The sequence below is a fragment of the Mesocricetus auratus genome, unplaced genomic scaffold (assembly GCF_017639785.1).
Source record: "Mesocricetus auratus isolate SY011 unplaced genomic scaffold, BCM_Maur_2.0 Super-Scaffold_100021, whole genome shotgun sequence".
NCBI classification, from domain to species: Eukaryota; Metazoa; Chordata; class Mammalia; order Rodentia; family Cricetidae; genus Mesocricetus; species Mesocricetus auratus.
The window spans coordinates 14,805,972-14,822,863 of NW_024429202.1; the positions used below are offsets into that span (position 1 = coordinate 14,805,972).

The following is a 16,892-nucleotide window of genomic DNA, read 5'->3' on the forward strand; positions in this document are numbered from 1 at the left end:
GTATGCTTAATGCCTGGCTACATCCTGCCTGCCCATTGGCCAAAACAGTTTTATTCATCGACCAATAAGAGAAACACATGTTCACAGCATACAGAAAGACATCCCCATCACAGGAGGAGTAAGAGGAGGAAGGGGGCATAAAGGAAATACAAAAGGAGAGAAGAGGAAAAAAATGGGAAAGAGAAGCAGAGAAAAAATATACCTCATTGTGATCCAGGAGTGTCACCTAGACATACTAAGGATATTCCTCTTAATTTATAAAAGTCGGAAATATTATTATTAATAATGGTATTAGCTCAGTTTTGACTTGCCATATTGAACATAGGTGATGCCATTGTGGATTTTTTCAATTTGACATTTCCTTATTAATAAAGGTTTATGTGTCCATGGAACATTTACAATATAGGCACATAGGGTATATTATGAAAGTTTTCACTGATACTTGAACATAGAGATTCAAATCAAAGAGGAAAAATACATCAAAGTCTTCATTTTCTTCATTTGAATTTCAATTTTTAGAGTTGTCAAGCCAAGAGCACTGGAGGTAGCATAAGTGACCAGCAGACTAAACACTTGGAGACCACAACTAATGTGTGAAAAGGTAGAAGATAGTCATGGATCTTCAGTGACAGATTCATGAAGGTAAGAGAAAAATAGTAAAAATGGGACAAGAATTCTGAGTTCCCATCCACAAAAGATGCTGGTATTTAAAATTACAAATTCAATACTCTCTAACACTTGACTGGTCCAGGGCCAACAATACTGAAGAAAAGTTCTGGCTTCCTCTTAGAGTAAGATAAAAGGGAAGCCATAGAGTATATTTGTAGAAAATTATTATTACACAATTTGTAACAAAACTGGGACAGAGGATGAGATCAGACTCTTAAATACAGCTACCAATCGATATCTAAAATGATTTTTCTATTACAAGTGGGTTCCATTTTGCCACCACAATATAAAAATGTTGATGTTGATAATATGAGGCCTCTAGAGATTAGGCTGCTACCGGAGTACACATTCTAGGGTGGTTTCTTTCTGTTTGGTTTTATTTGGAGGGAACCAAATTTGTAGGTATTACCCATGTGATGAAAATACCACATCATTGAGCTACCTCTCCCACTCCAGAGCCCACACTCTTACTTTGTTTTTGACTAAGGCCAGACAACAAACATCTATAATTATCCACTGAAACACTCATTTAATTCTTAAATTTTCCAGTTGATATCAATGTCCTATACATTTAGTAATTGCTTCTCTCTTAAGGGAAGAAACAGCCAATTTGCAAAAATGGAATAAGATGATCAGAAAGCAAGAAAAACTTAAAGCAGAAACTGTTTCATCCTAGGAAACCAGAAGAACCAGGCCCATCTGTAAGGGGATTTTAAGTACAACTGTAAATGAACTCTGCGTGGGTTGTGATGAGTGAAGGGAAGCACTGACCGTCCCAAAGTGGCGTTTATACTTGGTTTGTGATGTCAGGATAGTACCTACTGAGAAATAACAGTGTCTTCTAAACAATTGTCGGTTTTCACTGGGTCAATAATGGTGACAAACGTCAATCTTCAAAGGCTTGCTTCCATAAAGACTTTACTGTTCACTGAGACATGCAACTGTGGTCATCAACTCTGGCCTATGTATTCTGTCTTCATAAAGGGTCCCAAGCTGGAAGAATCGCCCCTACCTGGGACAGGCTATACTCACGTGGAAGGCAAGGGACAAATGGATCAAGAATCACAATAGCTTTGAAAACTTGCCCATGGGGTACATTATTTTTGCTCATATTCATCAAACCAGAGGATGTCTGTGGCTAAGCTTACCCTCAGTGGGCCAGGGAATATGGCTCAGAAAGGCACTGAAAGCCATCTGATGGTGAGCAGAGGTATCCAGTTCCCTTACAGGAACCATTTCCCAGTCTGCCACAGATAATAATAATTAGATGTGTTATTTAAGGAAACAGTGTTATGCAGTAATTGACCTACTACTTCAGCAACTAATTACTAAGTTTTTAAATAATTCATTGATGCTCATTACCCATATATTTGCTAGGAACAGTCCCATTTCAGTTTCTGTGAGCTATCTACTACTTACCATGCAGGGAAAGAGTTCCATTCTTCACAGCCAGAAACTTCACTCCGTAGGGAAAGAAAGGAGGAGAGTGGGAACTTCCGTAGAGTTTGACCTGAGCTTTGCCTTGGAAAGGCTTGTCCTGAGATCCGATGCGGAGCTCTCCACCATGTGTAATGAGGATCGAGTGGGCTCTGAGCTCAATGGGTCCTGGCTCCATGAAAATCAGCTTGCCACCTGACAAACAAAGAGCAGGCTGTCAGTCTCCAGTAGAATCAGGCTCACCCTCTTTGGGCAGTTCCAACGTGTAATGAAATTTCTTTTGTTTATATCCTTCTTCTGGAAGTTGTACTTAATATATATAGAACTCTGTTGTTCAAGGAGCACCATACACCAGAGATAGGAACATTACATCTTTTGTTTGTTTGTTTGTTTTGTTTTATGAGACAGGGATTCTCTGTATTGTTTTGGAGGCTGTCGGTCCAGCCCGGCCTCGAACTCACAGAGATCTGTCTGCCTCTGCCTCCTGAGTGCTGAGATTAAAGACATGCGTCACCAACGCCCGGCCAGAACATTACATCTTTAAGCCAGTTTTCATAAGATATTACTATTTGCTGCACCTTTGATGAAAGTATTCTTCTACAACTATCTGAATATCCAGCAATTTAGAATTGGCTAAGTAAATGGTTGAGGAGGTCACCAACTTCACAGGCTACAAGAGATTAAACTTGGTTATAAAATTAAGCACATGACAAAGCACACGCACAAGAGCCAAGGATAGAAGAAAATGTGCTCAAGGCAACAGAATTACAATAAAAGGAAACCGTGGGACTAACACATGAGTTTTGTGGAATGCTAGCTCTCCAGTATCCTCTACACTTGCCTTTGTCAACAGACCTTAATTCAAGAGTTCTTCCTCACTGGATGGAGATGAGCAGCCTATCAATCAAGGTCCCTTGTCATGTCATACCCTAGGTCACAGAATGAAACTGTGAGAGGGATGCAGAGCAGAGGGGAGGGACTGTTTAGATCTCATCAAGAAAATTGCTGGGGTTCTAAAATTCCTGATGAGAGGTCCAGCTCCTGAGCCCAACACCTGTCCATCTGCTCTTCTCTAAATGCCTTGATTTTGATTTTCTTCTAACTTCCATTGATTAGTAAAATATACAAAACTTTCTAAATCATTTTCTTTCTAAATAAAAGTTCCTTTCCATCATTACCACCAATGCCTGGTTCAGACATCAGGCTGTTCAAATGTTTCAATTTTTGTAATGTATGAAAATAAGCTTATAGCAAAATTATTGTGAGACTAAGGGATTAAATCCTCAGGTTCACTAATAACTTTATGATAACTACCTTATCTCAGACAAACACCTAACCAGCATGAGATGTAAAATCTCATCCTTGGTGTAAGCATATTGTAAAAACACTAGAACAGACAATGTTCCTCCCAACAGCAGAGTGCTCAGAGATGTAACTCTTTTAGAAACATTAATATAAGTGTTTTTCTTGTTATTGTCTATAACTTTTTTCTGATTTATAAAATATTTTTATTAAATCTTGGAGAATTTCATACACACACGCAAAGTATTCTGACAATGTTCACCTCCGCTCCTCCTTATAATTCTTCTAAAGAACCACCACACACTGACCTATCTCTCTCCTAAATTTATGTCTTCTTTGTACTTTCAAATATCTCACTAAGTTTACAAAGAACTCAAGAAGCAAGTCTCCAAAACACCAAAGGATTCAATTAAAAAGTGGGCTGCAGAACTAAATAGAGAATTTTCATAGAACTAAATAGAAAATTTTCAATAGGGGAGTCTAAAATGGCTAAGAGGCATTTGAGAAAGTGCTCAGCATCCTTACCCATCTGGGAAATGCAAATCAAAATAACTCTGAGATACCATCTCACTCCTGTCAGAATGGCTAAAATCAAAAACACCAATGACAACTTATACTGGAGAGGATGTGGTAAAAAGGGGAACACTCCTCCATTGCTGGTGGGAGTGCCAACTTGTTCAGTCACTTTGGAAATCAGTTTGGAGATTCCTCAGAAAAATGGGAATAGATCTACCACAAGACCCAGCAACTCCACTCCTAGGCATATATCCAAAAGATGCCCATTCATACAACAAGAATGTCTGTTCCACTATGTTCATAGCAGCTTTATTTGTAATAGCCAGAACTTGGAAGCAACCTAGATGCCCCTCAACCAAAGAGTGGATAGAGAAAATGTGGTACATCTACACAATGGAGTACTATTCAGCAGAAAAAAATAATGGAATCATGAGATTTGCAGGCAAATGGATGACACTAGAAGAAACCATCCTGAGTGAGGTAACCCAGTCACAAAAATAGAAACATGGCATGTACTCTCTCATATATGGAATTTAGACATGGATCTGGGGAGTGCCAGCCTACAATCCCATGGCCAGAGAGTCTGGGAAACAGAACCTTCATTCAGTGGCTGATGGAAGAAGAGGCAGCCTCCCACAGCTAAGCACTGAGCTGAACTCAAGAAAGCCAGTAACAGAGAGGGAGGACTGATGACCAAAGGGATTAAGACTGGTCTGGTTTAACCCCCAGAAACAGCTGACCTGACAAGGGTTAACTCTTGAATCCCAGGCTGATGCCTGGGAATCCAGCAAGACCCCCTGAATGGGGGTGTCAGTGAGGAGGCCTAGGTAATCTATTGAGCCTTGGGCAGTAGATCAGTATTTATCCCGAGTATACACATGGACTTTGGACTCCCATCCAACAATGTGAGATGCACTCTCACCCTGAACTCTTGGGGGAGGGTCTGGGCCCTGCCCTGGATGAAACGACAGACTATGCACACCCCCAAGGAGGGCCTCACCCTCCCTGGGGAAATGAGGGGATATTGGGAGGGGCTGGGGGGAGGGCACGGGAGAAGGGGAGGGAAACAGAGAGGGGCCTGGAACTGACTTATGAAGCAACCTTGTTTCTAATTTAAATTTAAATCTAAAAATAAATAATAAAAAAGAAAAAATATCTCACTAAGTTAAATTTATATTGACCACATAATCCTGGATGTGAGGCCAATCACTTGAATAGATTGAATCTATTGGGGGTCACACCACTAAGAAAACTTACTTTTCCTCCTCCAGTGGCCGTGAACTGTCAGTAATCCTTAGTTAGGGGTGATTATCAGTTACTCCCAATCCATGCCGCACAATGTTGACTGACTTCATCTTATACATGTCCTGTGCATGCAACCACAGCTGCTTCGAGTTCATTAGCACCATAGTTATGTCATATCTAGAAAACACTGCTTTGGTAAATCTTCCCCAACAGCTGGAGGTTCTTTTTTCCAAACTCTGTGATAGTGTCCCACCTCACTCATAATACATTTCATAGTCTTCATATCAATCCAAAAAAGGCCCCTCATGGTTTGCTGTCCATCTCCAACTGCCCTCCAAACCATCTTACCAAATTTAACCTTCTCCTGTTCTGCTATAGCTTGAAAAAGTCAACTTACACATGCGTTTGTCCCCAATGTCCTAGGTTAAGGGAATTAAGAGGAAGGAAATTTAAGGCAACCATTGTGTTTGGAGATGGAGACTTTAGGAAGTGATGAGATAATGTCAGAGTTTAGAGAGATTAGGTTAAATCCTAGTTGCTTTATGGGGTAGGGGGATAATGCATGCATAGAGAGAGACACATAAACTTTTACAATAAAATAATGTAAAAGCAGGGTAAGACAATTTCCAAAAGCTTTTCCATACTATGTGGCCATGTCAGCTGACTATTTTCTTTACTAAGTATCTGGCATCAAGTATTTAATTACATTAGCAAAAGACCACCAATTCATGTTTCAAACATACTGGTCTGTCTGCTAGACTTTATGGCCTGATTTTAGGTTTTTGGCTTTTCTTGATGCTGTTTTTGTGTTTTGCTCATTTGTTTTGATGTTGGAGATATCCATTTGGTGTTGCCATTATAGGCAAGTGCTCTATGCCAGCCCTTGATTCTGAATTCTCAAACAAACCATATTACCTTGGTAAATACTCTTCCTTTACTTACAAATACTATGTGGGTTTTTGGTAACATCTGAAAGACATATTACCTATGTGTGTCTTTATTTTCTGTTCTCTGTGCCAGAATGCACTTTTCAAGGGGGCAATTAGCAAATTTGTTCATTTTAAATATCTAATGACAACAGCAGCAACTGATAGGCAAATGGCACTTAGTATACAATTGTTGAGTCAACAGGTACAAGAGTATACCTTTTCAGAGAATTTGATGCAAATACAAACATATTCTCACTTGAATTTTCTCAGAAAAGATACTATATTTCTATTTGAAAGATATTATCCCTGTAAATTAATGCAAAAGATGTAGAGATAGAAAGATGTTAGATTTTTGTCTCACATGGCAGATCTTACTTTTACAAGGAAGATATTGGTAAGGGGCTATACACGAAAAAAACTCTTTACTAGCTAAACTTTGCCTTGAATTCTGTATACTAATTTTTGGATTTGAGTTGTTGCTTTCCAGAAACAACTGGAAGTAGTTAACAAGAAATGCAAGGAGATACGGAAAAAGCTAAGATGCCTGTATTTATTTTTGTTTACCTCCATCTTAATTCAAAGATAACAATCAAGAGTAGTTTGACTGAATGTTAAATGTAGAGACTATTTCTCTGACCTTCTGCTCTAAAATTTCTCTCCAGCTTTTTTGGGGTCTCATCATCATACTTTTAGTCTCCCATATCTCAAGCCACACACCATAGTAACAGTTATAGGATGTTTACTTGGACTAGAACTATAACACTGTTTCTGTTCAGACATAATTTAGACACAACCCATCTAGACATTCAAAGTAGTTTCTCTGGGGAATTAAGATGAGATTCATTAAAATAATGTTCAAAGCTCCCTACTTTAGTAACTGATGGCCATTCATTGCAAGTGTCTGATGTTTTAATACTTTCCACCTTTATTCCCCAACTACTGTTAATGTCCACTCACTTCATAGACAATGGTCTCAACAATACCTGGCCATTGACTTGCCAGAAATCACTGTTGTTAGTCTTGACTTCCCTTTTGAGCTATGTCCTGTGTGAACATACTATAAGGCCGAAAAACTCTCTAAGAAGCAAAAGACTCCCCTTTGGCAATCTCTGGGCCTGGTGCCAGAGAACAGAGGATCAATAGCATTCTGCTTACCAGGCTTCTGAAAGACCCATTAGCAATCTTGACATTAATTTTTCCATCCATGGTCATCACACTAGAAATGCAATAATGAACCTCAACCCCAGTGTGAACAAAAAAGAGGAAATGGTACAGTTCAAATAATGGTATTACCTAAAAATTTTTCACTAATGTTACTCATGTCCTCACTAGTTACATTTAACTGATGGACCGCAAATTGCATGGCAGGACTTTCCACAGTAAATAGCTAATGAATCAGAACTGACCTCAGTGAGTAAATAATGAAGGTCATGCTCCAGTCCTCACTATTATATGCATCTTATTGACCTTCAGTAGAATCTGCAGCTCCATTACACAGGAACAGTTCAGTTTTCTCAATTGCAAAGTAGAGGGGAGACCCACACATCTACTAAGATCCTTCCAACTCTAGAACATTTGATATTTCCACCTATAAGGACCACACAGTATCCCTTGGTTCTTGCATTCACACTGAAAAGATTTCAATAAGTTGCATGTCAGCAAGTAAAATTTATTAGAGTGGATAAAACTTTATTAAAGCTTTCAGTTGTGCTGTTAATTCTCTAGTGTGACTATTCTCCAGTTTCTTAGTGTATGAACTTCCTCATAGCACTGCTTTCAAAAATATCCCATGGGTTTGGGTATGTTGTGTCTTCATTCTCATTGAATTCTAGGAAGTCTTTAATCTCTTTTTTATTTCTTCTTTGACCCAGGAATGGTTCAAAGAACCATTGTGCATTATTCAATTTCCATGAGTTTGTACGGTTTCTGCAATTTGTGTTGTTGTTGAATTCTAATTTTAATGCATGGTGGTCTGATAAGACGCATGGAGTTATTCCAATTTTTTTGTACCTGTTGGGTTTTGATATGTTGCCAAGTATGTGGTCAATTTTTGAGAAGGTTCCATGTGGCGCTGAGAAGAAGGTATATTCTTTTTTATTTGGATGGAATGTTCTATAGATGTCTGCTAATCCCAATTGGATCATAACTTCTATTAACTACTTTACTTCTTTGTTAAGTTTCTGTCTGGTATTCCTGTCTAGTGGTGAGAGTAGAGTGTTGAAGTCTCCCACTATAAGTGTGTGGGGCTTTATATGTGATTTGAGTTTTAGTAACATTTCTTTTACGAACGTGGATGCCTTTGTATTTGGGGCATTGATGTTCAGAACTGAAACTTCATCGTGGTGGATTTCACCCATGATGAGTATGAAATGACTTCCTTCATCTCTTTTGATTGATTTAATTTTAAAGTCTAATTTGTTAGATATTAGGATTGCTACCCCCACTTGTTTCTTGGGTCCATTTGATTGTAAAATCTTTTCCCAACCCTTAACTCTGAGGTAATGTCTGTCTTTGAGGCTAAGGTGTGTTTCTTGTATGCATCAGAAGGATGGGATATGTCTTTGAATCCATTCTGTTAGCCTGTGTCTTTTTACGGGCGAGTTAAGATCATTAATATTGAGGGATATTTTAAAAAGTTTATTAAAGCAAGATTATACTCACCTGACACTAGTGGACCATTAAGAGACAGGACCTGTAAGACTATCAGGCTCATTTTATTGACGTTTTTGCTATTGCTGCTGCTTGTTGGTGTATATCTTTTCCTTTGTCATTTAGTCATGTCATTCACAGTTTCCTGTTATTATACGTGCTTTAAAAACAGGCTATTTTAAAAGTATACGTCCTCTCAGTGTATATTTTCACCTATAACTAAATTGAACTGGGATTGCTCCCAAATTTGTAACCCAATTATAAAATCTCATGATCTGGTCTTGTGACTATGTGTTGGCCTCAATATCCTTTTGCCACAGACAAAATTAAATAATACAACTTTTCCTCCAAGCCTCCGTCCTGCAACATTCATATCTAAAATCTACCTAATATGAATGTAGTCAGATTTGGAAATAAGGAGTCTGGTGGGTAGGTGGAAGGAAGATGAAGATGAGGCCTGGATATGATACAAGTACATCAGAAGTATCTATAAAATTGCTGAAGGAAGTCCATTATTTTATGTAGTGATGAAGAGATGACATTTTTTAAATTTTTTAAAAAGTTTTGCATATGTTACATCCTGATTGCAGTTTCCCCTACCTTCAACCTTCACTCCTCCCAATCCCACACCTCCCCTCCCCCCAGATTCACTCTTTCTCTGTCTCCCTTCAGACAGAAAGAGAATGAGAGAGGGGGAGAGATAGAGAGTGAGAACCTCCCAGGGACATCAACTAAACACGACAACAAATTATAATAAGACTAGGCACAAACCCTCATATCAAGAGTGGAGCAGGCAACCCAGTAGAAAAATGGGTTTCCAAGCATATGAAAATTATCAGAGACATCCCCCACTCCCACTGTTAGGAGTCCCACAAGAACACAAAGCTATGAAACCATAATGTATATCCAGCTCAGAGCCATACCAGTTCTGTAATTATCTCTTCAGTCTCTGTGAGCCCTACTTAGTCTGTGGTTCTGTGGTTCTGTGGTTCTGTGGTTCGCGTTTTCAGGTGCCCTTGACCCCTTTGGTTTCAATCAATAAACTGGACCTCATGAAACTGAAAAGCTTCTATAAGGTATTGGGCACTGTCAATAGAACAAAATGTCAGACTACAGAATGGGAAAAGATTTTCACCTTCTTCATATCTCACAAAGGGCTAATGTCTAAAATATATAATGAACTCAAGAAACTAGACATCAACGAACAAAATCATCCTATGTTAAAATGGGGCACAGGATGGGTGGTGGTAGCACATGCCTTCAATACCAGAACTTGGGGAACAGAGGCAGGTAGATATCCATAAGTTCAAAGCCAGTCTGGTCTACAAAGATACACAGAAACCCTATCTCAAAAAATATGAGGCACAGACCTAAACAGAGAATTCTCAACAGAGGAATCTCCAAAGGCTGAGAAACATGTTCAACATCCTTAGCTGTCAGGGAATTGCAAACCAAAACTACTTTGAGTTTCCATCTTCTACCTGAAAGATGGCTAAAATTAAATACATAAGTGATTACTCATGATGGCAAGGATGTGGAGCAAGATGAACACTCCTCCACTGCTGGTGTGAGTGCAAACTTATACAGTTACTATGAAAACCAATATGGCAGTTCCCCAGAAAATTAGGACTCAATCTACCTCAAGACCTAGCTATACACCATTCTTGGGCATTGTCTTCATTAGGGTTTCTATTGCTGTGAAGAGACAACTCACATAAAGGAAAACCACTGAATTGGGGTGAATTACATTTTCAGAGATTTAGTTTATTATCATCATTGTGTGATGTGGTGGTGTGCAGACAGACATAGCTGAGTGTACTACATCTTGACTTGCTAGCAACAGAAAGTGGTCCATCTCACTTGAGCATATTTGAGAACTCGAAGCCTGCCTCCAAAATGACACTTCCTCTAACAAGACCACTCCTACTCCAACAAAGCTACACCTCCCGTTAGTGCCACTTCCTTTGGGCAGTTTTCTTTCAAACTACTGCAAGCATAGACCCAAAGGATACCCCATCCTACCACAAAGACACTTGCTCAACTATGTCCATAGCTTCTTTATTCATCATAGCCAGAAAACAAAAACATCCTAGATGTCCCTCAACTAAAGAATTGATAAAGAAAATGTGGTAGATTTACACAATGGAGTATTGCTCGGTTGTTAGAAACAATGACATCATGAAATCTGAAGGTAAATGGATGGAACTATTAAAAAAAATCATCCTAAGTGAGGTCACCCAAACCCAGAAAGACAAACTTGGTATGTTAAGTAAAGAGTAATCACCCTACAGTCCACGCACCCAGAGAGGTTAAATAACAAGGAGGACTCAAGAGGGTACACATGGATCTTCCTGGGAAAGGGAAATAGAATAGATTTTCAGGTGGACTGGGATGGGTGGGGATGGGAACAGGAGGGAACAGGTGGAGGATGCAGATAGAAACCTAGTGTAATGGAAACTCCCTGGAATCTAAGACAGTAACCCTAGAGAGTTCTCCTAGTTATGGGGATAGAGACCCAGAATTGACCAAACACAGAGAGAGAGAGAGAGAGAGAGAGAGAGAGAGAGAGAGAGAGAGAGAGAGAGAGAGAGAGAGAGACTGGGTCATCAATCCAGCCACAAAACCCTCGACCTACACCATGTACTGCCTGCAAGATGTGCTGGGGTAATGTTGCAACAGAACTTGCGGGAGTGGCCAACCAATGACTGGTCCAACTTGTGACCATACCATGAGAAAGAGGCCACACGCCTGACATTGCATGGATGACCAAGAACCAGAAGCTGGGTATCCCAGACCCACTATAGAACCAAATGTGATTGGCAAAAAAGTACTTGAAATGATTCCTAATGTTATCCTTCCATACTTATACATTGGTGCCTATCCCAAATATTATCAGAGAAGCATAGCCCAGCAACCGATGGGAGCAGATGCACAGACCCACAGCCAAACACTAGGTGAATCCAGGAGAAGCCCGTAGATGACATTTTTAAGAATGTATGTGGATGGTCATTTGATATTAATGATGACAGGAAGTCATGTTTTTCCTGAAATTAACTGTGATGTAGTTCATTTAGAATCATCTTACAAATAAGACTGCAGAGATCATTCTAGCCTTTGATTACATTTTAGGTTAGGTTTCATTCAAAAATATATTGTAGCACAACATACTTACTCCAAAAGCAAAGGATTAAAAACAAAAGAAGTAGCAGGTATTTATCAAATACTTACCATGGACCAGACTCATTGGACAGTTTAATTGAAATAACCTTCAAAAATTAGCTTGTGAAATAAACACCCCATCCTGTGTTTCACACAGCAGAAAACAGTCTCAGAGAGGCTCGAATTTCTTTTAACAAAGAAAATGAAAGCTCAGCATTAGAACCCTGGGCCACTTGGGCCACTTGACAAAAACTCCCATCTTTTACCTATTTCCACAAATATTTCCTGGCAACCTCTTCATTAAGAGAGGTTGTTTTCATAGCTGTGTTCAAGTGAAAACATGTTAAACTAAGCAAGTTTGCCTTTAGCCTGTTTCTACATGGTTTGTTTTTATTTTGTTAATGGAGATATGTCCACTCCTTCCAAAAAGGATTGGTGGTTAAGTACACAAGCCTGGGCTCTGTTCCTTATACCATTAACCACAACCTTAACGCACAGAAACAAATTGGTAGCGATTTTGAAACATCAGTAAGCATCATTTATGACAGGACCTTAAAGAGAATGCTAATGAAGGAAGAGGAGTTTGGTCCAAAGAGAACAAAAACTTTGTATTGAAAGTGCTAAAACAGGATAAATTAATGAATACAAACATCGTAAAGCATTCCCTTGCTTCATCAGTAGCAACAAACAGAAAGGTTGACAATGGAGGAAGTCTAATAAGGAATTTGTTCTTTGTCTATAAAATAATTCTGTGGTACCCGAAATGAAAGCCTTTCTGTGGAAAGACCCTAGAGCTGACACTTCCTCTAGGCCTGGGTAAAGGCCTCAGAATTTCTATCCACACAGAGTCAGCTTGCAATCAATCTAGAAAGGGCTGCTTCACATGATGGTAACTTGAACATGGGAGGGCAGTAGGAGGATGTTATGTCTCCACTTTATAGAGTTTGACCTCATTTCTTACAGCTAAAGGAAAGAGCGGACTGAAATCAGTCTTTCGGTATGACTCTAAAATTGCTTGTTATGACTTGAATGAAAGCTGACTGTTTCTTCACAAGTGGTCTTGGATAATTTTATAAAAACCAACCAACCATCATTACAGTTGCTTCCCCTCTAAGATACATAAAGGAACACATCTTTTACATGTAACCACTCATTGCCATCAAACCTCTCTTATTTCTTTGGAGGGGAAGTAAGAGAGACTTTTAGCAGCTAACTAATGTTTGAAGAAAAAAATAAAGATGAAAACGTACTTTTGGCTAACTCTACAATTAATCATTATTTGTAATGACCACAAAATAATTTGCTGTGTTTTATAAAGAAAACAGATATATGTTATTAAAGATAACTTCCTTTCAAGAAAAAATTCAACTTATTTTTACTATGTACCAATAATCTTTGAAAGGGCTGGTTTTCCTTGCCTCAATTCTTTCATTCCTTTCTCTTTTGTAATCCCCACTCCAAGCTGGACTTTTGTCTCAATTTTCTACCATAACTCTTTCTGTAAAGGTACAAATTTCATTTATATTGTTCTCAATATTTGACGTTCCTGAAACACCTTCACCCCACCTGGGCAGTACTGTATGGCCGTGGTTTTCCTTCTACTTCTTTCTTTCTTTCCTTTTTTGTGACAGGATTTCACTATGTAGTCTTGGCTGTTCAGGAACTCATTCTGTAGGCCAGGCTGGCCTTCAACTCAGTAATCCCCCTGCCTTTGCTTCCAGAATACTGGATATAAAATGCCACTACAATGGGCTTCTCCCTACTGCCCAGGCATCCATCTCCCTGGTAGTTGATTTCCTTGATCATCCCAAGCTATGACACTTTATATGCCCCAAAACCCAGCCCTGTGGCCACTTTCCTTATCAGTCCATGAACACTACCTTCATTGCTCCATTTTATCTAACGGTTTAAAAATCAATGTATCTAGTTGTTGATAATTCCCAAACATTTATCTCCAAGCCCTCAACTCGGTCTTCAAATCAATTTATATGCCCATCTTCATATTCAATAACCATATCTGGATGTCCAATTATCTTTTAAATCCAACTATTCAAAATCTAAACTTCTCTGACCTCAGAGATTTGGCTAACCTTATCCAGCAGCTAAGTCTCACAATTCTAGACTCAACTTTCACTTTGTGCATTCTATCTTCAAATTACCATCATAACCCAACTATTTCTCACCAACCAGGTGTACACTCCTACAGCCTAAGCCATTCTGTCTCACTCCTGAAATATTGAAAGAGCTTGTCCTTTGAATGGAAACCATGTGATGTACCTCTCTGCTAAACCCTACAGTTGTTCCCATGACTCCTAAAACAAAGCTTCCCAGACCCTTCAGGATTGGTCTTCTCTGGGTCTGTCTCCCTCTACTCCCTTCTTGACCCAGTGTTCCTGTTGCACTCACCATCTTGACCCCTCCTATCTCAAACCATGCTGAATTTTGCTCTGTGGAAGTAAGAAACCTAGTAAAAACATAATGCGCCTGCTTATTTGTTGTTTTTCTTTATAAAAAGTAACCTCCATAAGAGGAAGATTTTGATTGGCTTCATCCACAGCCATAGTCCCAGTGCCTACAATAGAACCTGGGATATGGGAAATAGCATTGTTGAATAGCTACAACTTTAAGCTTATGGAAGCAAATGAGTCTCCCACAGAGGATAAAAAGGGCAGGGCGAGAAAGTTCCATCGAATATCTGCATAAAGCCTAGAATAACAAGAATTAAATAGGTTAGAATAATCAAAAGGTTGCAAATGCATGGACTTTGAGGTAAGTTTGAGGATCTGGGTAGGTGGCAATGGGGATGTCAAATGTTTTATGCCATTCTTTAGGAGGATTACTGGAGTAAAGGTTCAGAATGATAGTGTTTTTTGGTGAGGAGGTGAGTATTAGGTGAAGAAGGAAATAAACAATGAATTCAAGAGTCAATCAGCAGACAGAGATGCAAGACTCAAAAACGGGATCTGAGATCCCCAATTAATTAGATGGTTTCTCTCACCAAACGACATCATCTGTCTTCTCCAACCTTGAACTACCTGAATCAGGGGAGACAAACTATCCAATTTACTTACTTACAATGACTAACTTTCATTCAGAATTTTTCCTTAAATAATTGAGCAGCCTATACATCGCAACTTTTCAACTGTTAACTTGTCAAATGATTAGTCAGGGGAGTCTGTGGATTAGCACTCTGAGAGAATGACGGGGGACCGCACATTTAGTATACGCAGATACTAACTACCCTGCCTTATAGGGCGGTGCCAGCTGTGATGTGGGAAGAGGTGGGGTGTGTTACTATACTTGATGCCCTGTGCTGCTTTGAGGGTGGGAGCCATGAGGAGGTAAGGAAGAGCAAGGCGGCCACAGCCTGAAGCCTGCATCGTGATGGCGTGCACGCCGCAACGCTTCCTTTGTTGGCAAGATCCAGATTAGACTTGTGCCTGATCTACTGGAGCAGAGCCTGGGAAGCCTTCGAGGTGGGCTTGTCCCCAGCCAGAGAGGCGGAAAATCAATTTGGCTGGCAAACGAGAGCCCCCAAGAGCTCAGTCCACGCTCCATAATCCTATCCACTAGCAGCTCAGGAAATAGAAGCCTGAGTCCTCACATATTCATGGAGGATGTGAGGCATAAATCAGGCTTTAAGGATAAGGGGCAAAGGGAATGGACTCTCTGGCTAGCTACTAATTAATCAAGCACAGAACACCTAAGCTCAACACCAGGGGACGAAGCCACTTACATGCCAGCAAGCAAGCAGAGGCTACCACTGCTCTTCCTCATTTCTTTTTTTCCTTTCAATTAAAACAGATATCGGCTGAAAATTTCCCCTTTAGCTGATGCTGCTTATGCATCCCCCTTGTTCTTTCTTTAATTAAAAAACATGCTTATTGCAATACTTGCCAGAATCACTTTAACGGTATTTTAATTGTAATGTCTCTGCCTGATTAAAAAAAGAAAATATGAACTGAAAGGGTTTGCAAAAAATAATAAAAAGAAAACATTCTTGGGAAGCAGGGAGAGAATCACACACCTCCCAGAAATGGATACCACATACCAATTCTTTAATTAGCCTTGTGTTGCAGTGACATGGGCAACGCAGAGGGGGGAAACATATCTGAAATAAAATCATTGACTCGCAGCCACAAACAATAGCAGCTGGAAGGAATAATCTTCATCAGTTTGCGCTTCCAACCTCAAACACTACGCTCAGGAGAAGCCTACTCACTCTTCCCAGTGTAGTTTCCACTACTCTCTGTGTAAGTCAAATGGCCATTGAGAAAACAGCAGTGGCACTGTGTTAGTTGCCTTTCAGTGTTGACAGCTTGATCGAATTCTTTTTATTTGTTTTAGGCTTGTTCCCAAACCTGATCATGTATCAGTGTGACCTGAACAAAGTATTTTAAGATGTAGATGGGGTGGTGGTAATTCTAGGTCTAGATGCTGTGGATTGGGCATTGGACACTGAGAACTGTAGGTGTCCCTTACCATTACAGGGCAAGTCATGTGATGGTTTTGGGTGTCCATAATCTTACCCTCCTTGCTCTCATTTAAAACAGGCAGAGAAATAAACACAAGCTTGGAATTATGAAATAATTCCCTTTCTCATCCAACAAATAGTTGCTGCTGTTTTCCAGCCCTTCTCCAAGGTGTTGAAATAAATATGTAAAATCATATGGCCTCTATATCCAGGGACTACAGTGGAGCTGAACTGTTTCAGATAAATGACAATACCCTAATGTAGTAAACTGGACTGTTTTACAGACAACAAAATACAAGACTCATCAAGATAACCTCCTTTGTGAATCAACTCTATGCTAACTATAAGTTTAAATATGTTTTAGGTATGTAAATCTTCAAAGGAGCTGAAACACCAATATAAATAAGTGCTTATCTTTCCATTTCCAGCAACTGTTACCAATCACTTCTTAACTAATCCTTGATTTACCTTAGAGCTACAGAAAACCTCCATATCCCTCATTCACAGTGCTT

At 39.5% G+C, this 16,892-nt stretch overlaps 1 protein-coding gene across 1 annotated transcript in view; it reads right to left on the bottom strand.

The window, feature by feature from the left end:
* Positions 1-16,892, bottom strand: part of Pkhd1 (PKHD1 ciliary IPT domain containing fibrocystin/polyductin) — a 424,327-nt gene that overhangs the window by 271,354 nt on the left and 136,081 nt on the right. Inside the window, exon 36 of the mRNA XM_005072284.4 lies at positions 2,089-2,301. Coding sequence (XP_005072341.1) covers positions 2,089-2,301 — 213 coding nt within the window. The remainder of the gene's footprint in view (positions 1-2,088; positions 2,302-16,892) is intronic.